This window comes from Podarcis tiliguerta (assembly GCF_965153285.1).
Source record: "Podarcis tiliguerta genome assembly, chromosome: 14".
NCBI classification, from domain to species: Eukaryota; Metazoa; Chordata; class Lepidosauria; order Squamata; family Lacertidae; genus Podarcis; species Podarcis tiliguerta.
In genome coordinates, this window is record NC_139547.1 from 24784027 (window position 1) to 24811912 (window position 27886).

At 47.0% G+C, this 27886-nt stretch overlaps 1 protein-coding gene across 1 annotated transcript; it reads right to left on the reverse strand.

The window, feature by feature from the left end:
• On the reverse strand, positions 1 to 27482 carry ST8SIA2 (ST8 alpha-N-acetyl-neuraminide alpha-2,8-sialyltransferase 2). The gene is made up of 6 exons (XM_083412216.1): positions 27012 to 27482; positions 12692 to 12754; positions 11916 to 12038; positions 9227 to 9484; positions 7623 to 7916; positions 1 to 1394 (listed from the first exon to the last, which is right to left on the reverse strand). Exons 1-6 carry the CDS (start codon positions 27119 to 27121, stop codon positions 1109 to 1111), a joined length of 1134 nt encoding a protein of 377 aa, XP_083268342.1. The 5' UTR covers positions 27122 to 27482; the 3' UTR covers positions 1 to 1108.
• Positions 27483 to 27886: the final 404 nt, after the last annotated feature.

Sequence of the window (27886 nt, forward strand, 5' to 3'; positions counted from 1 at the left end):
TGACTTAAAAATAACTGGTTTAATAACAAATCAGCTAGACCACAGCAAAGCAGTCACTTGGGTGATCTGGAAAATTCAGCTTGTTTTTTTGAACTCTGCAGTTTGATTCAGCTAGAGAACTCGCTCATGAGTTCAAATCTACCTCAAGTCTTCTAAAAGCTGGAACTCTTGACCCCAACTGCTTTCAGTAGGCACCTTCTACATACTACATCCCAACGACTTTTGTTAAGAAAGATAGAAAAGGAAAGAAAACCAAGCGGCCTTTCTAAGTCCACCTCAACCATGTGTGTGTGTATTAATTTCTTTTATTTTACATCAGCCACATTACATCTTCTTGAGGCCCTGGCATTTTCTCTTCCTGTAGAAATGTCAACAAACCCAGCCATCTGGTTTCCAAGGATCTTCGGCTCGCCTCTCTGCAGCAAGACACCGGAAAACTTCTAGCGGTTTCCGGAAACCAAAGGGCACCCCCTTCACTTAAGAAATAGTCACAGATTGAAAGGGAGAAGCTCAGTCGACGTCTCTTGGATTGATGCCCTTGGAGAACCGGCCGTGGCTGCTACTCCTCACTCCCCTCCCCTCTTTGCTTTCTCAGGCAGATCTAAGGATTAACCCCCACCCCTATTCCCCCCTTGTTACCACTAAGCCAAGAACACAACACGAGCCAGAAGTCTGGCTTCTTGGCCAAACAGGCCCTACCTACCAACTCACAACACTTGGCCTAACATTTAGTTGTCACGCTAAAGAACCCACACAAACCACAGTGACTTCCCAAGCTTGGTTGTTTTTTTTTTTGTGGGGTGGGGGGAGGCTGCCGTTAAGTACCAACCCCCTTCTGCACCCAGCCACTCTCCCCTGCCTGGGTCCGCTTCTCTCACCAGTCCTGTCCCTCACGTTCCACCCGCGAACACCAAACAGCAACACCATCAGAGGTAGAGCACAACCTGTACCCCGGATACAGGTCTCATGCATCCCCCATTCTGGACGTCAACAAAGAAAACCAATCCCACTACTGCCACCACCATTTGCTGCTCATCTGTGCCTCCCCCTCCCCCTTCCTCCCATGGGGCATAGCCTCTAGGAAAGTGGGTCCCCCAGAAACCCCATCCTACGTGGCCCCCTCACACTCCCCCACAGTGAGTTTCAAGGCTCCTTGCTGGTGCAGCGCCTTCAGGGCTTTGAACTCCAAGGGCATGGTGTGAGGGCTGGCCTGCGACGTGTAGCCATATCTCAGAGTGTCATAGTAGTGATACTTCACGGGGTTCTGGTCTTGATCTCGAGGAAAGGGCCAGAAGCCGTAGAGATGGATCCGGTTGCAGAAGCGAGTGGCCAGGGTGTACATGAGCAGTCCGGTGGTTGGGCGTTTTATGTACACTTTGTTTGTCAGCCAATACCTAGGAGGGAAAAAGAGAAAAGAAGGCTGGAACTCATCGCCCAAGGAAAGTGATCTGCGTCGGGTCAAGGACAGACAAAAGGAAAATGCTGGCCACATCCACCGAGTAAAATTAAAGCACTCTTAGACAACTTCAGCAGTCAAGAAGACTCCTGGGAACTTCAGTTTAAGGGTGCTGAGCTCACAGAGCTATAAATCTCAGTCCACCCTCTTCTTTCTTCTCTTCCCTTTGTGTTGGTGCTGACCTTTAAAGCCCTAAACGGCCTCGGTCCTGTATACCCGAAGGAGCGTCTCCACCCCCATCGTTCAGCCCGGACACTGAGATCCAGCTCCGAGGGCCTTCTGGTAGTTCCCTCATTGCGAGAAGTGAGGTTACAGGGAACCAGACAGAGGGCCTTTTCGGTAGTGGCGCCCACCCTGTGGAACACCCGCCCTTCAGATGTGAAGGAAATAAGCAGTTATCCTATCTTTAAAAGACATCTGAAGGCAGCCCTGTTTAGGGAAGTTTTTAATATTTAATGCTGTATTGTTTTTAACATTTGATTGGGAGCCGCCCAGAGTGGCTGGGGAGACTCAGCCAGATGGGTAGGGTATAAATAATAAATTATTATTATTATTATTATTATTATTATTATTATTATTATTATTATTATTTCCTGGGAATCTGTCTCTTTAAGGCAAGGATGGGGACTCCCAGGCCGGGAAGAAATTTGATTCAAATTGACCTCATTTGCACTTTCTGAAACTCTAAGCGATCTGAAACACAGCCATTCTTCAAAATGTTCACACCTCCAAATTTTGCAGTTACAGTTCTTCAGCCAAATCATGTGTATTGACAATGCAATTTACTCGGGTAAATGCATCTCTTAGTGAAAATGACATACAAAAATGCATTATATAGGGAAAATAGTGTGTGTGTGTGTGTGTGCGGGCTTGCACACGTGCATATGAGAAATATTGCAAAAATGTTTATATTAGGCAAAGGTGTGTACAAAATTGTGTGTGTTAGGAGAAATTTGCACTAAAATGCTGGAGAATAATCACAAGGATTTGTTTATTTTTAATCACAAACCTGTAGACCTGTGGAAAATTGAACTCGTTTGGAAAAATGAGAAATGGACAGATTTGCCCCTCCTTAGTGTGTTGCAGGATCTCTTGAGGTTGGTGCGGAGGGAGCACTGAGGGCAGAACGTTTGAACTGGGGAGGGAAAATATCCTGGCTAGACTTCTAAATGAGGAACAAATTGCTGCATTATCTCTTTCTTCACACTCAGGTCAGCTTTGACACTGTCCATGTAGGTGCCAAGCACAGCTCTCCTGTTTTGCAAAACAGCTGAGGACCGTAAAAAAAGCTAATTAATTTTGCAGACCCAAACGAAGGTGCCTCAAGTGCGTGTGGGATGCTACATCAAGGGTGCACCTTTTGCTGCTGGAGACTCCAGGTTTTAATTAGGAAGGGAGGCTGCCTTGAGGAAGACTGTAATTATTTCCCCCCACTGCCGCCAAATTGGCCACACCAATCAGCCTTGCTGTTGGAGCCTGAGATTTGTGTCGACTCAGGAAGCTGGAAAAAGGGCTGAGGACCTGCTCTTTGATACCTCTTTTCAGCAAGCCATAGTGGCAGGGAGTATTTTCTTCCGAAGCCAGAAAAAGAGAATTTGTAAAAATAAATATCTGATAATAGGGACACGGGTGGCGCTGTGGGTTAAACCACAGAGCCTAGGACTTGCCGATCAGAAGGTCGGCGGTTCGAATCCCCACGACGGGGTGAGCTCCCGTTGCTTGGTCCCTGCTCCTGCAAACCTAGCAGTTCGAAAGCACGTCAAAGTGCAAGTAGATAAATAGGTAACACTCCGGCGGGAAGGTAAATGGAGTTTCCGTGCGCTGCTCTGGTTTGCCAGAAGTGGCTTAGTCATGCTGGCCACATGACCCGGAAGCTGTACGCCGGCTCCCTCGGCCAATAAAGCGAGATGAGCGCCGCAACCCCAGAGTCAGTCACGACTGGACCTAATGATCAGGGGTCCCTTTACCTTTTCAGGGCCCCCAAGAGGTCCTTTTTATTGTGCACCCCTGATGATTTTCTCATGTTGACATAGAAACAGGAGAAGAACCTTCCTTCTCCCCATTTCTGATTCCCAGCAACTGTTATTCAGAGACACATTGCCTCCAGCAGTGGAGGTAAGACCCCCTGGCATCACAGTGACTTAGAGACCCCTCCGGACTGCTGTCCCCCACCCCCACTGCCCCATGCATGTACTGCAACAAGTCACTGATGCAACACTAGTGCATTAGTGATAGAGTTACACCCAACCACCCACCATTCTGCTTTCTTAGCTCTCCTGCACTGCTGTCCAGCATCCCTGCATTGTTGCCACGGGACACTGCTGTGCTAAAGTGCAACAAACGTAGGGTCAACTGGAGTATGAAAAGGTAAAAGGACTTCAGCAGGAGATTATGGGGCATGCACTGATTGCAAATGAAGCAGCAGGCTTGCCCCTAAACCTTTGCGGCAGCTAGACTGGTGACTGGGGGCGGCCACCAAGACCACATAACATTGGCTCCCAGTACGTTTCCGAGGACAATTAAAAGTGTTGGTGCTGACCTTTAAAGCCCTAAATGGCCTCAGCCCAGTATACCTGAAGGAGCATCTCCATCCCATTGTTCTACCCAGACACTGAGGTTCAGCGCCGAGGGCCTTCTGGCGGTTTCCCCATTGCGAGAAGCAAAGCTACAGGGAAGCAGGCAGAGGGCCTTCTCGGTAGTGGTGCCTGCCCTGTGGAACGCCCTTCCATCAGATGTCAAAGAGATAAACAACTACCTGACATTCAGAAGACATCTGAAGGCAGCCCTGTTCAGGGAAGTTTTTAATGTGTGATATTTTAATTATTTTTAATTTTTGTTGGAAGCCACCTAGAGTGGCTGGGGAACAAATAATAACAACATCTTCTTCTTCTTCTTCTTCTTCTTCTTCTTCTTCTTCTTCTTCTTCTTCTTCTTCTTCTTCTTCTTCTTCTTTTTTGCAGGCACAAACAGTATTGAAAGCTCTACCTCAGAGTTTCCCAAAGTTGAATCTCCAGCTGTTATGGACGACAACTCCCACCATCCCCAGCTAGCAGGAACAGTGGCCAGGAATGATGGAAACTGTAGTGCTAAAACAGCTGGAGACCCAGGTTTGGGAAACCTTGTTCTACCTTCACTGTCAGAGGCAAGATTGTCAGTTGCTCGGAAGCACAAATGAAGAGAGAGGTGCTGTTGTTCTCAGGTCCTGCTTTCGTGAACAACTGGTTGGCCACTGTGAGAAGTGGATTCTGCATGAGATGGGCATTTGGCCTGATCTACAGGCTCTTCTTATCTTCTTAGACCCTCACCTGGAGAGTGCACTGGTCAACTGGGTATAGAAGGGATGGGATGATCTCTCGGGGCCCTTGTTAACTGGGCAGGAGGATGCCATGGCATCTTGGGTGCAAAGGAGCAGCACTGTGTAGTCATCAACCATCTGTTTGCATCCTTCTTGCCTTCCCTCCCCATTGGAGCAGAGTGACATATTATACATGCCCACAAGACAGCTGGTCATCTTGCTGCCTTTTTGGCTGCAAGCGTGGACCTTGTCCGTGGCTTGGAGCTCTAATTGAATTAGCTCTTCCCAGCCCCAGCTGTTGGCTCTCCTCATCCCGCCTTCCCATCTTATTCATTACAGCACGGACGTGTCTTTGCAACAGACAAGCCCTCTGCGCTTCTCTCGCCATCTGACCTGCTAGCCTGCGGCACCGTTTCATGGGCGGAAAACCAAACAAGCAGAGAAAAGCAACCCTTTGACGGACAATGTACACAGAAGATTTGTCAGCTGGACAGCCGGTTCCAAATTTAGATGCAAGAATCTTCCCCGCTGTCACCAATTCCTCCCCCTCCTCCCCCCCCCCCGGCATAGCCCAGGTGGCTTTCAAGGCCCCCAAAATCCAACAGCTGTTGAATTTCTGCTAGGCAATGCCTTAAAGGCACAGGTACCCTGCCAGAAACAAAGAGCTGGCAGTCCTACTCAATCTCTACCATGATCTGCACAATTACACTTTGGCCCCATATCTTCCTGGCTCAGGATGAGTCAGAAAAGGAGATCCAAATCTGCTCATCCTCCACCTTGTCTGCCCTGGTGGCGCCTCCAGGGATCCAGGGAGCCTTTCCAAATTGCAGCAAGCCTGGCTGATAGCTTATGGCACGAGGCGACAGATGCAAGCACAGGTTTAGGAACCAGTTGATATGCAAAGCATGAAATCCACTTAATTACAGCTTGGAAAAGAGCAGATTTGAGTAACAGACCCTTGTTTCCCTTCCGGTCCACCCACCCACCAACCTTCTCCTTGCTGTGGAGATGTAGGATTACGCCAGTGCCAAATTTACATATAAGCTAAACAAGCTATAGCTTAGGGGCACACTCTCTTGGGGGGGGGGCAAAAAAAATTTAAAGGGGAAAAACCCCTGGATGTACATTTCCAAAATATAAGATAAAAAGCAAATAAAATAAAACCTACGTACAGCAACAGTGTTTTGTGTTGTGTAGGCTCCTATGATGTAAGTAATGGGCTCCACCTGCTAGTCTGCTCCCTAAAATATCACTGGTTTGCTCTTTTCTATATATACGGTGCCTACATTCTGCATGTGCAAATGGCTTTAGATACCTATTAGGTCCATAAATTACCATGTAGCATATATTCAACATAAAAAACAGCGGCAATTTGTTGTTGACAAAGGACAGCTGGACATATAAAGGGCCCCATTACCTTCAGTAGCTTAAGGCCTCATCATACCCTGGGTTAAGCCTACTGCAAAATGGAATCTCTCTCTCTCGTATGTTTAGCTACTGTTGACAGTGTCATTTCTGTTGGCAGACAGAGCAAAACTTCACCTGTTGTGGGCTAGTGGGTTCTCCTGTGTGTGTTGCTGGAGCCATTCAGGCTTGTGCACCTGCATGCAATGGGCTGTGATTCCTTTTCTGCTTTTCCTTGTGTTGGCAACAAGGAACAGAGCCACAACCAAGGCTCGAAATCCCCACCTGTATCTCCTACCATAGATGACGCAGGGATTAATTCATGCATATATGTGTGCATCAATATTTAGTGCCGATCCACACATTCAGAGTAAACATGCTATTTAGCCTGGTATAGGAGCCAGAGAACACCATACATTTAAAGTACATCCCTCCCTAATAGTTTGCAAAGGGTGCTGGGAATTGTAGTTCTTTGAGGGGTAAACTACAGCTCCCAGGGTTCTTTAAATGTACGATCTGTATAGAGTTATGTGTGCACATCCCTTCTCTAACCCAACCAACAAACCTCCCTGCACATAGAAATATAGCTCATGAAGAACTACCCTTGCACTAGTTTTTAGCTCTCTCTTTTTCCTTTTTAAAATGAGCATGGCATTTGAACATGAAACAAACAATCTCAGAACATGCTGTTTTGCTGAAGGCTCTGAATGGTGTACAGTTTTTAGAAGCCATCTCTCAAAACTGAATTTGTGAGTGTCATCCCTGATGGGAGATGTGAGGCAGGCTTGGTTTAACTGGGATGCCTCTGCTGCGACTTCATCTTTGATCAGTGCCACCAGAGGATGGCCTGGGAAGAGGGGCGTTGCTTTTTCCTTGCAGGCTGTTTGTCTGCTGATCAAAACCAAGCAAGCATGGAAGCAAGGTACCCCTTCAAACTGCTTTATCTTCCAGCAGGGGAAAAAGATACGTGGAGCTGGTATATAATCCCCTACACGTTAAAACAACAACGACACACAGTTGGGTGTTGGTGATTTTGTTCAGTAAAACAGCCCACAAGGAAAGTTAAGCACCCTTTTCTCTCTGCATCTCTGCTCAAATTCAGATAAATACATGCTAATACAGGAGTAAGGAACCTATTCTGGACTGAGGTCTGGATTCCCTTCTCAACAACCTGTTGAGGGCCACATGCTAGGAGTAGACAGGGCCAAAGCCAAGGTGGGCAGAGCAATGAAGGTGAGTTTTATTCTTGTAAAGCAGGGCCTGTGAGGGGCATGGGCTAGAGAGAAGAGGTGTGGCCTGGGGAATAGAGAAGCTTGGAGGAATGGATTTGACCCCAGGGCTTGAGGTCCCTCACCCCCCATCCCTGCACTAAAGCATTAAAGACGAAGACCACCAGGAACTGCTCTGCATGTCTCCCAAGAGCCAAATTTTGAGGGCCTTTTTGGCCCGGGGTGCAGAGTTCCTCACCCTCTGACGGCGTGCAGCAGCCGCAGGGATGGATAGGCGGTGCGGACGTTGATGCGGTGCTTGAGGATGAGCTCGTTGACCCACTCCACACGCTCCTTGCCTCCTTTGGCCATGAAGGCTGGGATCCAGAGGATGCTGCCGTTGAGGCTGTGCAGGCGCTGGAGCAGCTTCTCCCGCCAGGTATCGTTCACCAGGTCCTCGAAAGCACGCTGGATGACAGATGGGTTCATGGTCACCAGATCTGTCTTGGTCCCCACGTCCCGGGTGTACTCTTGGACCGGGGCGAGGTTGCACCTGGAAGGGGAAATGTCAGGGCACACATCCAGGAAGTGGACATTAGAGCAGGCACCAAAGGAGGGTCTGAAATGATCAGGGGATGGGTCTATTTTTTGGCGAGGAAAAAACCTTTCTGACCCGAGGGTTCCATTCCTTTCCGGGAAACTTCCTATGGGTTTCATGTCAGGAGTGGTGGTGCATGAGGCCATGGGCAGAAGAAGGTTGCCCAGCCAAGAACGTGGCACTTGGACAAGGAATCCCACCTTCCTGTGTAGCATGTCAGCAATGGACACCATCTTATCTTGAAGCACTGGTAAATCCACAAGAGGGATGAAGCGCCTCAGCCCCCATTGCTTCATGCTTCCTTTCCCATTGTGTAAAAATCATACAGACAACCCACAGAAGTTAAGAACAAGACAAGAAGAGCCCTGCTGGACCAGACCAAGGGACATATAGTCCAGCATTCAATTCTCACAGTGGCCAACCACATGGCCCAGTTGGGAAGCCCACAAGCAAGACATGAGCACAATAGCATTCTTCTGCTCAGTTTCCCAGCAACTGCTCTGTCTGATCATGAAGGTGATACAGCCTTCATGTAGTGGTGTAATAGTCTGGAGTCCTTGGAGGTTGAAGACCCTTTACTATTTCTTAATCAGGGTACCTGCCCCCGGCATCCTAGAGCTGCCCAGTCAGCATGAAAGGGGAGCTTTTTAGCCACCGTATATGGCTAAATGAAGCATTTAGGAACACTCAAAACACAAGGGGCTTCCGTTTCAAGAGAATGGTGTTCAAGTTCTGTTACGTACAGTGGAACGTCAAGAAAAACACATATTAATTCACTCTGAAAGAAGATACTGGAGCACTGCAAATCATTTGCCTATGTATGTGCATGGAAAGTTGCTGAAAGGCAACACATGGAGATCTGCACTGATGCATCTCTACCCAATGCATCTCTTATTATTATTAATGTGATTATTGTATAATTACAAGATTACTGTATAATTTTGGCAGGCGGTATCAGCTTAGAAAAGGTGTGGCTGTGAGTGGGGAGTGGCTGTGACTGTCATGCACTTCTGAATTTCTCACTAAACTACTGCCTTCAAAGCTTCAAAGCCTCATCCTCCGTGAATTTGTCTACCCCCCTAATCTATTCTGCCTTTGACTAGATGATCCTTGGGGTTCTTTACCAAGTCTACGGTTCATTTAAATGCAAACAGAATTGGATTTCTCCCCCACCCCTAGTTGAGATGCCTGGTTTGGTTGGGGGTTATTTTAAAGAGAAGGGCCTTCTTCAAAGCCGAGTGCTGCTTCATGGAAACCACCATTACCTTATCACAAAGTTGTGAGCATCTATCTCCTCTCCACAGCTGCTGTTCAACAGGATGCCTGAGTTGCCCACAATGGCGCATGTCCGAAAGTGTTTGCCTTTCAGTGGTGAGGTCCTGGGCAGGAGGGCGTAGAGGTTTTGAGAAACGTTCATTGTGCTGTCTCTGTCAAACACATAGTGGATAATATCCCCAGGCTTGAGAGTTCCCTTGAGCACTGAGATGTCTTTTTCAGCATCCAGAAATTTCAAGATGTGCTTTCTTTTTAAAAGAAAAAAGGAGAGAGGGAAGGAGAGAGGCAATAAGTCTAGTTAGGAACACAGGAAGCTGTCTTCAACTTAGTCAGAATCATTGTCCTTCTAGCTCAGCATTGTCTACACCAGGGTTGGTAAACCTTTGGTCCTCCAGCTGTTGCTGGACTAAAAAGGTAAAGGACCTCTGACCATTAGGTCCAGTCGTGGCCGACTCTGGGGTTGCGATGCTCATCTCGCTTTACTGGCCGAGGGAGCCGGCATACAGGTTCTGGGTCATGTGGCCAGCATGACTAAGCTGCTTCTGGCAAACCAGAGCAGAGCACGGAAACACCGTTTACCTTCCCACCAGAGTGCTGCCTATTTATTTACTTGCACTTTTGACGTGCTTTTGAACTGCTAGGTTCACAGGAGCAGGGACCGAGCAACAGGAACTCACCCCGTCGCAGGGATTCGAACCGCCTACCTTCTGATCGGCAGGTCCTAGGCTCTGTGGTTTAACCCACAGCGCCACCCGCGTCCCACCGTTGCTGGACCGTTGCTAGTCCACCGTTGCTGGACTACAACTCTCATAATCCCTGACTATAGTCCATGCTGTCTGGGACTGATGGGAATTGTAGTCCAACAACATCTGGTGGGCCAAAGGTTCCTCAGCCTTGGCTGACACTGATTAGAAGCAGCTCTCCAAGGTTTCAGACACGGGACCTTCCCAACTGTGCATGGAGATGTTTGGGATTGAACCAGGGACCTTCTGCAGCTATAACCCTTTCAGAGTCAGGCAGCTAGTTATGTGGACTCAACAACTAAAGAAGATCAGACGCAAGGATCATCACACTTGTGTAATGCCATTTCTTGCAGTGTTGCTGCACTGTATATGTTATTATGTAATCCAGAGTAGCCAATGTGATGTTCTCCAGATGTTTCTGGATTGCACCTTCCATAATTCTTGACCACTGGCCCTGCTGGGTAATGGGAGCTGCAGTTCACCTGCATCTGGAGGGCACCATGTTGGCTACCTCACATGTAAGCTGTGCCTTGATGCTATGGTTGTGCTGTCTTAATGGTATAGTTGTGATGTTGAGGGTTCTCTGTCATGGAGCCATCAGTAGACTGCATCTAGAAGGTTGTGGGTTCCCCACCCCAGCCTTACATTTTTTGTATGCCACTCTGCAAGTCTTTGGAGCAAAAGGATAGTGTATAAACAAACAAACAAACATTTTTACATATATCTAAAAGGCTGCCAATATGCGGCACAAAAGCATCATTTTCTTGAAGGATCTCTTTACACACACAAGCCATGTGTGCACAAAACCCATTCATGATGATGACAGGCATTTCACTGTAATAATAGTGAGGCTGCTGTTTGGAATTTATAATGCGAGTGTTCCAAGCAGCTCACATCGGAATTATCTCCGTACTGCTTACATCAGCCACCTTGGTGGCCGCATTACCTCCAGCTGGGGGGCTGAGATGAAGGGATTTGCTGAAGGCTGCCCACTGAGTTGATAGCAGAGACAACATTTGAACTGGCGGCTTCGTGACTTAGATGCTGCACCAGCAATCCTCAGTCCTCACTTCCCATGGTACTCCTCCTACTTTGGCCCCCAGCTCCCTGCTGCTGCTCTATCTGGAATTACCAGTAATGCTGCCCAAACTCAAAATAAAATGGCTTGTAGATCTAATGCTTTAGTTGAGATTCCTGCATTGCAAGGGGTTGGACTAGAATTATCAGGGGTCAGCAAACTTTTTCAGCAGGGGGCTGGTCCACTGTCCCTCAGACCTTGTGGGGGGCTGGACTATATTTTGGAGAGAGAAAAAAGAATGAATTCCTACGCCCCACAAATAACCCAGAGATGCATTTTAAATAAAATCACACATTCTACTCATGTAAAAACATGCTGATTCCCGGACCATCCGCGGGCCAGAGTTAGATGGCGATTGGGCCGGATTCGGGCCCTGGGCCTTAGTTTGCCTACCCATGGACTAGATGATCCCTGGGGTTCCTTCCATCTCTACAATTCTATGATTCCATGAAATCTGCCAAGTTTGTAAATTCCCAAATAGAGAACGAGCCTTGCTACAACGGAATTTAATATTTTTTCAATATTTTTTTGAATAACTGAGATCAATTATGGGTCAACTTATTCTTATCTGGGTGAAGCGGTTGTTTTATGTTGTTGGGTGATATTTGTGGATGAATGCTTTTATTGCTTTTCTGTTATGTTATTAGTGCTTGTCTTCTTTATAAGTATTTTTATACTTTCTCCGTAAATGGCCTCAAGCCTTCTGCTGACTGTGTGAAATGATGCACAAATTGAATAAACTAAACCAAATGGAAAAAAACCTGTAGATACGTCAAAATCTCGAAACAAACGCCAAACTTTCATCCAATCTTGTAACACTGGATTTTGATGTGCCCATTCCTAGAAATTAGATAGTACCTGATCTTCAAAGAGAGTGTCTGGTTGTGTTGCCATTTGGGTGGAGCTGGATGGTGCTTAATACTTTCATTGCTTCTGTCAACAACAGCTGGAGATAAGGAGCCATTTATTAACACTTCGGCTCTGGAGAGGAGAAAAAGAGAGAAAGGGAGAGGTAGTGGCAGAGGAAGAAAAAGAGCAGGATCCATTAGCACAGATTCCAGCAAGATCTCTCAAGATACCCAAAAGAATTATGGGCGCTGTAGTTCACCCTTCACAGAGTCACAGTTTCCAGCAACCCTGAACAAACTGCATTGCCCAGAATCCTTTGAGGGAAATCACGTGCTTTAAAGATAGAGTGTGTACACAACCCTTGTGGAACTCAGCAAAGTGAGGGGCAAAGCTAGAATTGTTTGGTGCTGCCTGCCATTGGCTCTGGCGCCACCTACTGTTGATCTCCCTGCTTTCTGCCCAATCAGTCTCAATGACTACAAGCTGCTGGTGGTAATGAGATAGGAGAGTACTGCGGGAGAGGTGGACGATTCTGGGTGAACAGAGGGATGATTAAGAAAATCTGCAGCAGAACAGGAAAGGAACAGGTATCTACGAGGTGAGTTGAAAGAGCACCATCCCATATAAAAGAGAAAGGGGGGGGGAGAATATGCATGAGAATGTGTGAGCATGAGTGTGTGTATGAGAGAGAGAGAGAGAGAGAGAGAGAGAGAGAGAGAGAATGAAGCAGATTAATAGCCCTCTTAAAGCAAAACACAAATGAACACAACATCCAATTTACGAACCTATTAGGTTTGCCATGTAAGCTGCTCAGTGCCGATCTGATTGCACCTCTGCTTCCAGAATTCCTACAGGACAAAGGAAATGCATTATTCATCAAACTGGTGCCTTTTCACAAAGCTTTTGCTCAACCGTCGGTGTGATCTCCTCTTTGCTGTAGTCTAGAGGGCTCCAAAGTTAGAAGCTTTCATTTATATATCATGTGTAGGTTCCAGGGCATAACGTAAAGGCACACTTTGTGACTGGAGGCATTTTCTTGTAATTAAATATCTTCCAAGAATTCTACAGAATTCTATTGGCCACAATAAAATATTTACCCTAGCAGGTGGACTCCAGAAGCAATGGATGGCTAACCCCCATCAGCCCAGCCCGCCCAGCTGTCACCTGGTCACTGGCTTCCTCACTAGGCAGAAATGGATTGTATTTCTATTTAAATTACAGGGTTGTCTCTAAGATAGCACAAAATGAAAGCCACTTATACCTGCCCAGCTGGTGAAATGTTTTGCACCAGCAGAACTTCATTGTGCAATTGAATTTTGAAGCAGGTTGCTGGTAACTCTGTTGCATAGTAGATTGCGTGATCTGTTGCACAAGAGGTTTCTGCTAGCACAACAGTTGCATTAGATTACTCTGCTGTGCAACATTAAAGTGCTTCCATTTGTTAGCCCGAGAGTCCTTGCTAGAAGACAGAGAACACTGGATACAGGCCATAGTAATTCTTTCTAAGCCTGCATATAAATATGTGATATATGTTTATTAATATGCACACACACACATGCAATTGCAGAAATTAACATGTGGAATTATATAATATGTCTGATCGGTGCTTTTTTCTAGGGATAGTCAAGGGTATGCAGTACCAGAACCACACACACACATATATATACACACTATGAACAATATGCTTGTTTAACCTGGAGGTAGGCTGTATGAATTGTGTATTGTTTTGTAATGATCTGTTGGGTCTCTGGACCATAATAAAGATTGATTGAATATACACACACACACACACATGTGTCATTTTGGGGGGCTGATGCTTATGTGGACACCCTACTAAGGGCCCCTTGACTCTGGTATCCACAGGAAGCGGATGGCACAGTGATCTAAACCACTGAGCCTCTTGGGCTTGCTGATCAGAAGGTCGGCGGTTCAAATCCCTGCAATGGGCTGCACTCCCGTTGCTTGGTCCCAGCTCTTGCCAACTTAGCAGTTCGAAAGCATGCCAGTGCAAGTAGATAAATAGGTACACTGTGGCAGGAAGATGAACGGCATTTCCGTGCGCTCTGGTTTCCGTCATGGTGTTCCATAAGTGGTCTAGTCATGCTGGCCACATGACCCGGAAAGCTTCCTGTGGATAAACACTGGCTCCCTTGGCCTGAAGCAAGATGAGTGCCACAACCCCATAGTCACCTTTGACTGGACTTAACTCTCCAGGTTCCTTTACCTTTTACCTTACTCCAGTATCAACAGTGACTGATCGGCTGTTTCTGGGAAGCTGACTAGGGTGCTTGGAAGCCATAGCTGTCCCTCCGATTGTTTGAACACCACCCTGAGCACCTGATATTCAGAGGTCCTCTGCCTCTAAGATTGTATCCAGATCATATATCTAAAGCAGCTGTACACCTCTTTAACAGTTGTGGCTTCCCACAAATAATCCTTGGAAGGGTAGTCTGAAAAGGTTGTTACAGGAGAGGGAAGCAACAGTGACCTTACTGTGGGTGTCTGCTATAGACCTCCAAGCCAGACTGAAGACTTGGATGATGCCAAGATTACTAAACATTAAAAAAGGAGAGCTATAGCAGTCATGGGAAACTTCAGCTACCCAAATATCTGGTGGAAATAAAACTTTGCCAAGAATGTAAGGTCAAACAAATTCCTCAGTTGCCTTGCTGACAATTTCATTGCCCAGAAGCTGGAAGAAGCAACAAGCGAATCAACTATCGTGGACCTGTTCCTCACCAACAGGGAGGAACTGCTCAGTGAGGTAGAAGTAGTGGGAAACTTGGGAGGAAGTGATCATGTCCTCTTGGAATTCAGTATTGCAGAGGAAAGAGAAAGCTGAGTGTAGTGGGATGTGCACTCTAAGACTTTAAGAATGCCGATTTCAAAAAGAAGAAGAAGAAGAAGAAGAGTTTGGATTTGATATCCCGCCTTTCACTCCCTTTAAGGAGTCTCAAAGCGGCTAACAATCTCCTTTCCCTTCCTCCCCCACAACAAACACTCTGTGAGGTGAGTGGGGCTGAGAGGCTTCAGAGAAGTGTGTCTAGCCCAAGGTCACCCAGCAGCTGCAAGTGGAGGAGTGGAGACGCGAACCCGGTTCCCCAGATTACGTGACTACTGCTCTTAACCACTACACCACACTGACTCTCAGAAGCTTATAGAACTACTGGGTGAGATCCTATGGTCAGAAATGCCCCAAGAGAAGGGAGCTCATGATGGATGGGAGTTTCTTAAAGGTGAAATACTGAAGGCACATTCACAAACAATTCTAATACGAAATAAAAGTAGGAGGCATCTAAAGAAACCAGTGTGGTTGCATAAAGAATTTATGGATGAACCGAGATTTAAGAAGAGATGAATAAGAAAATTACAAAGGTAGGGTATACATGACTAGCCAACACTCGCAGGGAGAAGGTCAGGTGGGCTAGAGCCCAGGATTGCAAGAGAGGTTAATAATAATAATAATAATAATAATAATAATAATGGGGTTTTTTTGCTATGCTCAGAGCAAGAGGAAGAATAAGGAAGTACTATTTCCTCTGTCTGAGAAAAAAGGAGAAATGCTATTGAGCGAGTGAGATAAGGCAGAACTCCTCAATACCTACTTTCCCTCAGCCTTCTCCCAAAAGGAAAACAGTGCCCAACCTGGTGATAGTATAATAAATGATGCAGAGAGGGAGCTGCAGCCCAAGATAGGAAAAGAGGCAGTAAGGAAACACCTAGCTGCTTTGAACTGCATCCAAGGGTATTAGCGGAATGTGCAGATGTAATCTCAGAGCCTCTGTCTATAATCTTTGAGAATCATTGGAGAACAGGTAATATCCCTGCAGACTGGAGTCAGACAAATATTGTCCCCATCTTAAGAAATGGGGAAAAGAGAAGCCAGGTAACTAGTGACAGCTTGACATTCAAGCCAGGAAAAGTCCTAGAATAGATAATGAAACAGGTGGCCTGTGAGCTCTTGGAAAAGGAAGTTGTGGTTACTAAGAGCCAGGCTGGGTTTCTGAAAAACAAGTCATGCCAGACTAAACTTATTTCATACACACACACACACACAGAGAGAGAGAGAGAGAGAGAGAGAGAGAGAGAATTACAAGCTTGGTGGATCAGGGGATTCAGTAAGGCTTTAGGCAAAGTCCTCCGTGATATCCTTGTGGGAAAGCTGCTAAAACGTGGGCTAGACAATGTTACTGTTAGGCGGATTTGTGTTGGCGGATGACTGACCAAACCCAAAGAGGGCTTACCAATGGTTCCTTGTCAGCCTGGGGAAAGTGACAAGAGAACTTTCAATGTACATTGTAGCTGTAACCTGCATCTGGAGAGACCATTTAGGGCAGCCAAGGTTCAGAAAAGGGAAACCGAAATAATGAAGGGAATGGAGTGATTTCCTGATGAGGAAAGGTTGCAGCATTCAAAATAGTGAGGAAGAAGTGACACGCTAGAAGTTTATTAAATTACACTTTGCGTAGAGAAAGTGGATAGGGAAAAGTTTCCTCCCTACTACTGGAAGCCATGAACAGCCAAAGAAGCTAAATGCCAGAAAATTCAGGACAGATGGAACAAAGTACATCTTCATGCAGCTCATACTTAAAACTCTGGAACTCCCTCTAGCAGGAGGCAGCGATGGATTCCAACATGGATGGCTTTAAAAGAGAATTGGACACATTCATGGAGGGGAAGGCTATTGGAGTTGAAGAACAGCTGGAGGGTCACAGGTTCCCCTTCCTGGTGGACATGTACACTGTACTCCATGTGTTGGCAACTTTGAGGCTGGACTACAGCAATGTGTTCTCTGTGGGGCTTCCCTTGGGCCTAGTTTGGAAGCTCCAGCTGGTGCGGAACCAGGCAGCCAGACTGCCGGTGGGTGCATTTGGCCGACAACATGTGACTCCGTTGTTAAAACATCTGTACTTGGCTGCCCATCTACTACTGAGCCAGGGTCAAGGTCCTGGAATCAAGCTACAAAGCTCTGAACAACTGAGGCCTGGGCTACCTTAGGGAACCCCCTGAACCCTTATATGACTGAGATCGTGTGCAGGTGTGTCATCCACTGCTTCCCAAGTCTGCTTCCCCAAGAAACTGAGCCATTAGTGCTCTGTCAATACAGATCCAGCAGGTGACTTCGAGTTAAGCCTTTGCTGGGAACTTTTATTTGTTCTCAGGCTTATGCAGACAACATAAACAGTTTCTGTGGTAGCTAGCTGATGATCTAAAAAAACCCAACCACCTGTGGTTTTTATTGTGTATGTATAATTGTTGTGAACTATTTAGATTTTGTTTTTTAAATCAAAGTTCAGGTCCCCAGTATTTTTAAAAGACAAATAAATAAACTAAGCGCCCATGTGTAGCTTCTTTTCTACTTTACTTGACACCTCGCATCATTTTCAATCTCTGCCATTCCTCCTTCTGGGAGTTAAGTGTTTGATAAGTACTCTGAGAAACAGTCGGATGCCCATCTTCCCAAGGCTGCAGGCAGCAGCCGAATCCACTCCGCTGGTTCATGTGTATCATTTTCCTCAGCAGATTCTTCTTCCCCTTGCCCTCCCCCTGCATCCCCACCCAGACCTTTCATCTTTATGTGCTCAGCCATTCAGTGGCCTTGGGAAGAGGGAGCTCACTTTCATGTCTCTTTATTGTTTGCCAGTCCCAGGGAGAGGAAATCCAGGAGAAAGGGTCCTTTGTTTGCTAAAGATCAAAGGGTGTGTGTGTGTGTGTGTGTGTGCATCCATTTTGGCTTTACAGGTGGCCTAGGGCACCCTTCCCCAAGCTGGTGCCCTCCAGATGTTTGGAGTGAAGCCCCAGCCAGCACAGCTGTTTGATCCATGTGTGGTTTAAAGATTCGCAACCTTTATGAAAGGAGTGGAAACCTTTTGCACTTAGCAGCACCTACGGTAGACAGCTGAGGTCACATCCACACCAAACATTTAAAACACAGGGCTTTCCCTCAAATAATCCTGGGAACTGTAGTTTATCCCCCCCCCAGTGCTACAATTCCCAGCTCCCTTAACAAACTACAGTTCCTGGGATTCTTTGTGGGGGGGCGCATGCTTTAAATATACACTTTAAATATACCAGGCAGAGGGCCTTCTCAGTAGTGGCACCTGCCCTGTAGAATGCCCTCCCACCAGATGTCAAGGAAAGAAACAACTATCTGACTTTTAGAAGACATCTGAAGGCAGCCCTGTTTAGGGAAGTTTTTAGTGTTTGATGTTTTATTGTGTTTTTAATATTCTGTTGGAAGCCACCCAGAGTGGCTGGGGAGGCCCGGCCAGATGGGCGGGGTATAAGTAATAAATTATTACATTATTTTTATTGTTATGGATATGATCTGAACAGGTATAATTCAACTGCTCACGATCTGTAAGGTACAGTGTGTTGTACTTCTGTCTAAATTATGTTAATTCTTTCCATGGATATGTATGCAAATTGGATGCAGACTGTGCAAAGAAAAACCTGGGTATTTGCAGAAAGGATCACTCTCCCATAAGTTCTGTCCTCACAAAGCTCCTGGCCTTGAAGCTTCTCTACCCCATGACTGTGGTAAGCCATCAGAAAGCCCCTTGCATGACATTTTTAGCAACCCTGATCAGCTCTGCTTCCTGGGCTGCCTCTTCCTGGAGCAGCAAAACCAGTCATGTCCTGTCACACATTTTGTGTTACTAGATGTCATGGGAGAGGAGGATGGAAGATGACTGAAGGGGGTGCAGAGTAGCTGTGTCTCCCTTGAGTGAAGGGATCTCCCATTTGAGCACAGCCTCCCCAGTCTTGATCTCCCCTGCCCAGGACAAGGGGAACCTCATATTCCTGCCTCGCCAAGACGACTTGAGACCTTGCACATCAATGTTTAAAGGTCTCATCTGCTCACGTTGTCACAGCCTGGCAACGAGGTGTCTAAAAAAGCTCTCCTCCGAAACAGCAGGTGCTCTCTGGGGAGCCGAATCGTTCTTCAAAGCCACGGCAGTGAATTCTAGCAACGTCTCTGCCAATAAAGTCAAGAATTGCCTTTTGCTCTATCTATACAGAACTTCTCCTTCTTCCCTTGGAACCATATAAGGAGGAGGAGGGTCAGGAGGCAGACCCCTGCAGTTCAAATTATGCCCTGAAAGGAAGGCAAGATAACTCATAACTTTCAGGTTTAGACAACCGGGGTGGATGGCTTTATAGTGCAAAAATCCATACCCTACCAGGGAGACTCAGAATATTATGCTTGTTTTATGCTTTTCTTCATTCAGGGCTGTGTCCACCATATTCTGTCTGCTAGCACAAAGTCTCTTGCACTATTGGACGGGTGAGTTTTTATGCTGAGCGGCAGAGGAATTCAAAGCAACAGTTGTGCTAGAAGGAACTTGTTGCACAACCAATTGTGAATTTTACTGCACAGGAAAGTCACCAGAAAACCTGCTTATGCATTCTTGTGTGCAACCACGTTTTGCTGATGGCAAACCTTTCACCAGCAGACAAGTATGCTGCTAAGTGACTTTAATTAGCACCACAGCCTTTAGGTTTTACATAATTGTATTCAGAATTGCAAGCATTCGTTTTTGTTTCATCTCATTTTAACATTTTATCTTTCTTTTTAAAGGGAAATTTACCAGAGAGAATTGGCATTTTACATCTGTTTGTGTGGCGGTTTATTCAGCTCCGAATTCACTTGTTCTGTGATGACCAGATACAAATACACCAGTCTAATACTACTGCTCAGAAGTAACGATGGGGAGAAATTTGGTTCATGGGAATTCACATTTTAATGTGAAACTACCTAATCTTCATCCTCTGAAGCAATAAGAGAACTGAAACACAATTATCCCCAGGTTCAATCCTTTGCATCTCCAGGTAAAGCTGGAAAGTCACAAGCCAATCATTGTAGATATTATTGAGTTAGATAAGCCAGGGGTTTGACTCAGTAAAGAACGCTTTACTCCTGTATATTCATTGTTGTACGCATGAAATACAATTGCAAAATTCAGAGGTATGCGAAATTTGGAAAAGGGCTGTGTTTTGGTTTGTGCAGTGCTTCAGAAAGTGCAAAGGAGATGGATTTGGATCGAATTTCTTCCCCATCCTTGCCTCTAAAGATCCCCCAGGAAACATGGAAGGAAGAGAAGAAAGGAGACAGGAAAACAAAGGGGGAGAATGTGGAAAGCGGGATCTAAAAGGTCTGCTTGCTGAGAATGGGTGGGAGCAGACCGGGGGTGGGGGTGGGGAGACCAGCATCCTATACATAAATATAGCCTGACATGATTGTCATTACACTGGGACCGCCAGACCAGAACCGGCCACCGGCCCATTTCACATCTCATCCCTGTCTCTTCCAGTGGTTGCTCCTGGTTAATTCAAAGGCAGGTTATTATCCCTCTGATAACCTCCCTCACCTGCGCCTCATCATTCACACTGTATCCTGGTGCAGGAGAAGGAAGGAGATGGTGAATTAATTTTTGTTGCTGTTGGGGGGTGGGTGGGGAATAAAATAACCGCAAGCTGTGTGGCAGGCAGAAACTGGGCACCCTTCCTAAGGCACTCTCTAGTGCCTAATTGATTTCATGATAAAGGGGAATGATTAGGACACAATGTAATTTTTCTCAGGGTGGGGGAGAGGGACAGAAATTTGGATGGGGAAGTGATGCCCTGCTTCTCCTTAGACGACCCAAGTTTCCAGGTGTAGAGAACTCCTGGGCCTCCAGATGTTTCAGCGTGGTGCTGATAATGCCAAGGTTGCAGGTTCGAGTCCCTTAACTGACAGCTGCATATTCCTGCATTGCAGAGGACTGGACAAGATGATCCTCAAGGTCCCTTCCAACTCTATGGTTCTGTGATTCTCTGATCTACAGCTCCTTTGGCTTCACCGACAGGCACTGACGGGTGTCCAAAAACATCTGGAAAGTCACGGGTTCCCCAGTCATTGAGACCAAGGCCTTCTACGGAGAACCCTCCAGCGGATTTAGGGTTAAAACCCTGAGCCATCTCCACAGTCTCACAGCTATGTGGGAGGGATTAAGTGCCTATAGTAGGTGTAGGTTTGCACAATTAAAGTGCAACAAATGCATTTAAAATAATAATAATAATAATAATAATAATAATAATAATAATAATAGACTTCTGGCGGCTTGAAAAATGATAGGGAAATCTGCTGTAAAGTATAGTATGAGCAAATTACTAATGGGACTAATGACTAAACAGCCCTCAAGCAAATCAGGATGAATACCAGGTGAGTGTTCATTGTCTTATGACTGCCACAGAATCAAATCAGCCCAAATGCTCAATCAAGTTCCAGTATAGCTTGTTTCCAGGCTGTCACTATTTTCAAGTGGGATTCAACCACACATGGACAAATTTAGGTTGTGCGATTAAAGCTGATTGGGAGGTTTTTGTGCCACAATCTCACTTGCCTAAAAGACTGGACTTTTTTGTGATACGGAAAGTGATGGAAAAATGCCCTGGGAAGTGTGGAGTGATGCTCGATGCAACATCATCTAACCTTCCTGCAAACATAATCAGGATGAATGCTCAATTAACAAATTATCTGGAATCGGGGGGCGGGGCATGCCCCATTTGGCTGTTTGAGGGCTCTTCTGCTCGGGTCTTGCTTGCAGGTTTCCCATTGGGGCATCTGATTGGAACAGGGGGCTGGACTGAGGCCAGAGATGGAAGGAAGAGATAACCCCAACTAGAGAAGAATGGCAAATCAAATTGATGGACTATGCTGAAATGGCAAAACTAACTGGGAAGCTTAGGAATCAAGAAGACATGAAATTTAAAAAAAGAATGGGAAATGTTTATAATGTATATATAAAATCCTTGTGAACAAGTCAAAACATTAGCAGGATCTTAAACACACTTGTGGGATGCGGGTGGTGCTATGGTGTAAACCACTGAGCCTTGGGCTTGCCAATCGGAAGGTTGGCGGTTCGAATCCCCACGACGGGGTGAGCTCCCGTTGCTTGGTCCCTGCTCCTGCCAACCTAGCAGTTTGAAAGCATGTCAAACTGCAAGTAGATAAATAGGTACCACTCCAGCAGGAAGGTAAATGGCGTTTCCGTGCACTGCTCTGGTTTCACCAGAAGCGGCTTAGTCATGCTGGCCACATGACCTGGAAAAACTGTCTGTGGACATACGTCGGCTCCCTCGGCCAGTAAAGTGAGATGAGTGCTGCAACCCCAGAGTCGTTTGCGACTGGACTTAACTTCCAGGGGTCCTTTACCTTTTTAAAACACACTTGTAATGTAATATAACGTATAGATAACCTAGGAAGATGAAAAATTGGAGAAGTACTGATATGTAGTTGAAAATTGAACCAATAGGACCCATGGAAGGGATGGGGGGAAGTCAGGAGATTCAGAGTAATATCGATAATTAGATTGGGAATTGTTTTGGTTGTATGTTCATATTTTGGAAAATCAAATAAAAATGTATTATTATTATTATTATTATTATTATTATTATTATTATTATTTAAAGGAACAGGGTGCTGGACTGGATGGGCCATTGGCCTGACCCAACGAGACTCTTCTACTGTTCTTCGGTCCTATCCCATTCCAGTTTGGCAAGTACCAAATCTCAGACCCTCCACGTGTCCCTATTTTCCAGGGGTGGTCCCGAATTTACAGAAGCCATCCCGGTTTCTGATTTGATCCCTGAATGTCCCACTTTTCCTTAGGATGTCCCTATTTTCTTCAGAAAAATGTAGGAGGGCATGAATCTCTCCCTGACGACTGAGACTCTTCCCTTCTGATTTATATCTAGAGGGTCTTTTCACAATTGCACCTCTAAAGGTGTACCTTTTAGTTAGGGCAAGTAAGGAGCAGTCCACCTTCTGGATACCTGCGCAAGAAACTGCTCTGCTTCCTAATTGGAAGGAAGAAGGTGGTGTTTTGTGCCAAAATGCAGCAGACAGTCTGCTGCATCAATGGCTACTCTGGAGTCACAACAGTCTTTAATTACGTGATTGATTTCTCATGGCACAGTCTGAGAACTACATTTTTACACATTGCTCCATCCGTATCTAGACTAGCAGCTTCCCCTTCAACTTGATGGTCTAATCAGGACCACACGCTCCATCACAGAATAATAGGAAAGGGGAAGAGCTCTCTTCATTTTATCCTCTACTCAGCCTAAGACAAGACTGACAGCAACATCTAAGGCAGAGGTGGAGAGACTCTAACTTCTGTTCTCCCTCCCTGACTATTCGCCAAACCCATCCCTGACCAGGAAGTGCCCACAGCAGATATCCACCCAGCCCTTTTCTCCAGAATGACAGAACATAAGAAAAGCTCTGCTGGCTTAGGGCAGAGAACTGTCTACTCCAGCATCCCTTTTCCATGGTGGACAACCAGATGCCCCTGTGGGAAGCTTGCAAGCAGGACCAGAGCACAACAGTAGCTCTCCCCTTTTGGGATTGCCAGCAACTGGTGTTCAGAAGTCATCTTGAATTAGATTGACAAATGGTCTCAATCAGCACAAGACAGTTTCCTATGTCCCCAAACAGCCTTTCCCTTGGGAGTTCAAGTCCACAAGAACATAAGAAGAGCCCAGCTGGATCCAAAGACCCACCTATCTAATCCAGTCTCCTATTCTCACAATGGCCAACCAGTTGCCCCAATTGGAAACCTACAAGCAGCATCTGAGCATTTAAAGCACATTTGGAGCATGCGGCTTTCCTTAAGGAGTGCTGGGAACTATAACTGATATGTTGCAGAGCTGCAATTCCCAACATCCTTAGCAGTTCCCAGTGTTCTTTGGGGGAAGCAATGTTCTTTAAATGTATGGTGGCACTGTAAAGGCACCATACATTTAATGCACACTTAAAGAACGTGGATCTGAAATTAGTATTCCGTATTGAGAGAATTGCACTCAGTACCTGCCCTGGGGCATTGTGGTCTCCTCTTACTTAAGACATTCCCTTCAAAACAAACACTACGGCTGGGTCCTACAAGTGTGGAGTAGGTACACAGAGAAGGGGAGAACCATTGCAAAAGGGGCTTCTATCCATGTCACAAGCACTAGGGCAGAAAAAAGATAAGTACAATGAATGGTTATTGCCTCCCTGCTACATATACCTGAGGGACGTTCGTGGCGCTGTGGTCTAAACCACTGAGCCTCTTGGGCTTGCCGATCGGAAGGTTGGCAGTTCAACTCCATGCAATGGGGTGAGCTCCCGTGGCTCTGTCCCAGCTCCTGCCAACCTAGCAGTTCGAAAGCACACCAGTGTGAGTAGATAAATAGGTACCGCTGTGGTGGGAAGGTAAATGACATTTCCATGCGCTCTGACACCCGTCATGGTGTTCCATTGTGCCAGAAGCAGTTTAGTCATGCTGGCCACATGACCTGGAAAGCCATCTGTGGACAAACGACGGCTCCCTTGGCCTGAAAAGTGAGATGAGCACTGCAACCCCACAATCACCTTTGACTGGACGTAACTGTCCAGGGGTCATTTACCTTTTACCTACACCTGAGCATGATGCCTAACACTTTCCAGGTTTGGCCAACAATGCCATTGTTGTCAATGGAGTGTGGTGGATCCATGTCTCCCACTTTAAACTTCCAACATTTCTCAAATGCTAAACCTGGAGCTTTTCAGTACTTCTTGCATGAAACCAGCCCTTCTACAAGTCCCTATCCCAAGATGCAGAGATGTAGCTCAGTGGCAGAGCATCTCCTTCGCACACAGAAGGTCTCAGGTCAATCCCTGGGGTCTCCAGGTTGGCCTGGTGGGATAGACCCCTGCCTGAAACCCTGGAGAACTGCTGCCATTCAGCGTAGGCAATGCTGAACTAGAGGAGCAACTGTATCTTTCATAGAACCAGAAAACTGTGGAGTTGGAAGGGACCCCAGTCTTCATGTAGTCCAACCTCCTGCAATGCAAGAATCACAGCTAAGAAAACCCTAACAGATGGGCATCCAAGCTGTGTTTAAAAGCCTCCTGCGAAGGAGAGTCTACCACCTTCCCAGCTCATCTGCTCTACTGTTCTTACCATCAGAAATTATTCCTCAAGTTTTGTTGGAATCTCTTTTCCTGTCACATGAATCCATTGGTTTGGATCCTCCCCTCTGGAGCAACACAAAACAAGCTTGCTCCATCTTCCACATGACAGCCCTTCAGATATTTAAAAGACGGCTATTGCGTCATCTCTTAGTCTTCTCTTCTCCAGGCTAGACATACCCAACTCCCTCAACTGTTCCTCATAAGGCTTGGTTTCCAGACCCTTGATCATCTTGGTTGCCTTCCTCTGCATGAGTTCTAGTTTGCCAATATCCTTCTTAAATTGTGGTGCCCAGAACTGGGCACAGTACTCAGTGGGGTCTGATATAAGACAATATAATGGTACTATTACTGCCCTTAAACTGGACTATTACTTCAGTTGATGCAGCCCAGAATTGCATTAGCTTTTCTTGCTGCAGCATCACACTGTTGACTCATGTTAAGCTTGTTGCCTACTAAGACCTCCCAGATCAGGGGTAGGCAACCTAAGGCCCGGGGGCCGGATGCGGCCCAATCGCCTTCTAAATCCGGCCCGCGGACGGTCCAGGAATCAGTGTGTTTTTACATGAGCAGAATGTGTCCTTTTATTTAAAATGCATCTCTTGGTTACTTGTGGGGCATAGGAATTTGTTCACCCCCCCCAAAAAAAAATAGTCTGGCCCACCACATAGTCTGAGGGATGGTGGACTGGCCCATGGCTAAAAAAGGTTGCTGACCCCTGCCCTGGATCCTTTTCACATATACTACAGGCAAACCAGGTGTCTTCCTTCCTATATATGGGCATCTGATTATTCCTGCCTAACTGTACAATCTTACACTTGTCCCTATTGAAATGTCATATATTAGTTTTGGCCCAGTTCTCCAATTTATTAAGGTCATCTTGAATCTGTCTTCTGAGGTACAGTATTGGCTACCCCTCTCAATTTGGTGTTCTATGCAAATCCTCTTCAATTCCTTAATCCAAGTCATTTATAAAACTGTTGAACAACACCATGCCCAGGACAGAACCTTGCAGCACCCACTTGTCACGTCCCCCCTCCCCATGACGGGGAGTCCTTGGTGAGTACTCTTTGGATTTGGTTAGTCAACTACCTACAAATCCACCAAACAATATCATGAGGGACTTTGCCAAAAGCCTTATTGAAATAAAGATATGCTACATCTACAGCATCCCCCTGATCCATTAAGCTTGTAACTATCAAAATAAGACATGAGGTTCTCCTGTGTCCCAGAGGAGAGACCAGAGCTCAGTGGTGGAGCATCTGCTTTGCACGCAGAAGATCCTAGGTTCAACCCAGGGGCATCTTCAGGTGGGGCTGGAAATTATCCCTCTTGCCGGTTAGGGCAGAAAGCACGGAGCTAGATGGACTTGGTATCCAAGGCGGCTTTCTCATTTCCCGTTTCTCTCCCCCCCCCCCCCAACTTCCAGCCGGTCCACGCCCCCCTCTCCTCTCCCGCTTTCCAGATCTCCCCAAGACCCACATCGATTGACTCCTTAACCCCCTAACAACTGCAGCTGATAAGCCCGACCCCACCCTCGAATCTCACCCCGCGCTGGCCGGTACAGGGGTTGGGGGCTCGGTCGGCGAGAGGCTAGAGCGAAAGCGCTCCCCCCTCGCTACTGAGAGCTCTAGCAGCCGAGGCAGCGCGCGCGGAGACAAAGAAACTCCGGAGTCCCCCCTCGCCCAGCCCACCCACACACTCCTTCTCTTGCAGCCCCCCTTCCACTCCATCGCGCCCCCTTCCTCATCCTCCTTCCCCAGAGAAAAGCCATCCTTTGTAACCGCACTCCCCCCCCCCCCGCAGAGGTTTCCCTTCTCCTTTGTAAACCCCCCGCCAGCATCATTTCGCATCGGTCCCTCTTTTTGGAAAGCCACCCCCGAGCTAAAAGTGTCCTCTACCTTACAAACCCCCCTCCGCCACGCCCCCCTGCCCGAACCAAATCAGAGCTTGATTTCCCACCCCACCCCACCCCGCCACTCCAGCCCGTCTCCAAGCCCCCTGCTTCTCCCAAACTGTTTTCCCTTAGCCCCCCCCCCCCATCGCGCCCCCCACAACAAGAGCCACCTGGATCAGAGCGCAAGGACGCACGGGGGAATCGAACCCGGCTCCATTGTTTCTTTTTTTACCCGATTTCCAGCTCGATCTCGGAGATGTCCGCGAAGATGAGGATCCCCACCAGCAGCGTGAGCAGAGCCAGCGTCCAGCCCCGGCAGGGCAGCGGCGGCGGCGACGGCATGGCTCCGGGGCGCAGGGAGGGAGAGAGAGAGAGACCGGCGGGGCTCGGCTGGGCTGCAGCCGCCGGGGCGCCTCCTCTGCCGGTCCAGAGGCGAAGAAGGTCCCGAGCGCAGGAGTTTGGAGATCTCCCGAAAGAGAGACCCCACTCCCACCCCTTACACACACCGCTGCCTACAAGTTGAGGGCTCCCTCTTCTCTCGGGGGGTCACCGCCTACTGCATCCCCAGGCTGGGAAGCTGGGCTTTCATCATCGCGAAAGGGACCTGCCAGGACAGAGCCGCCTCCTCCTCCTGTCCAAGATTTCTTGACACTGAGAGGGGAGAGAATGAGAGAGAGAGAGAGAGAGAGAGAGAGAGAGAGAGAGAGAAGCCTCCCCTCCTTGCCTCCCTCTCTCCTCCCCCTCTCCAATCCTCCCTCCTCATCTACAGCCTTTGCAAAGTTTCTCTCTCTCTCTCTCTCTCTCTCTCTCTCTCTCTCTCTCTCACACACACACACACACACACACACAGCGGAATCCCCTTCCAGTCCCAAGAAACAAAACTCATCTGTAGATAGACATCTCACAAGCAGTAGTAAGAACCATTTAGAGAGCACTTGTCAGAAATCCACTTTGTTGTCACCCTTACAACCTGGTAAGGTAGGCCACCGTTTTCATCTCTGTTGCTCTCCTTTGAAGAGGGGAGTTTCCATGCCTGGCAGATTGAGGCTTCAAACGTGTGTCTTCTCTAAGGACAGCTGAGTGTTTGGGGTGTTCCCTTTTGGGTTA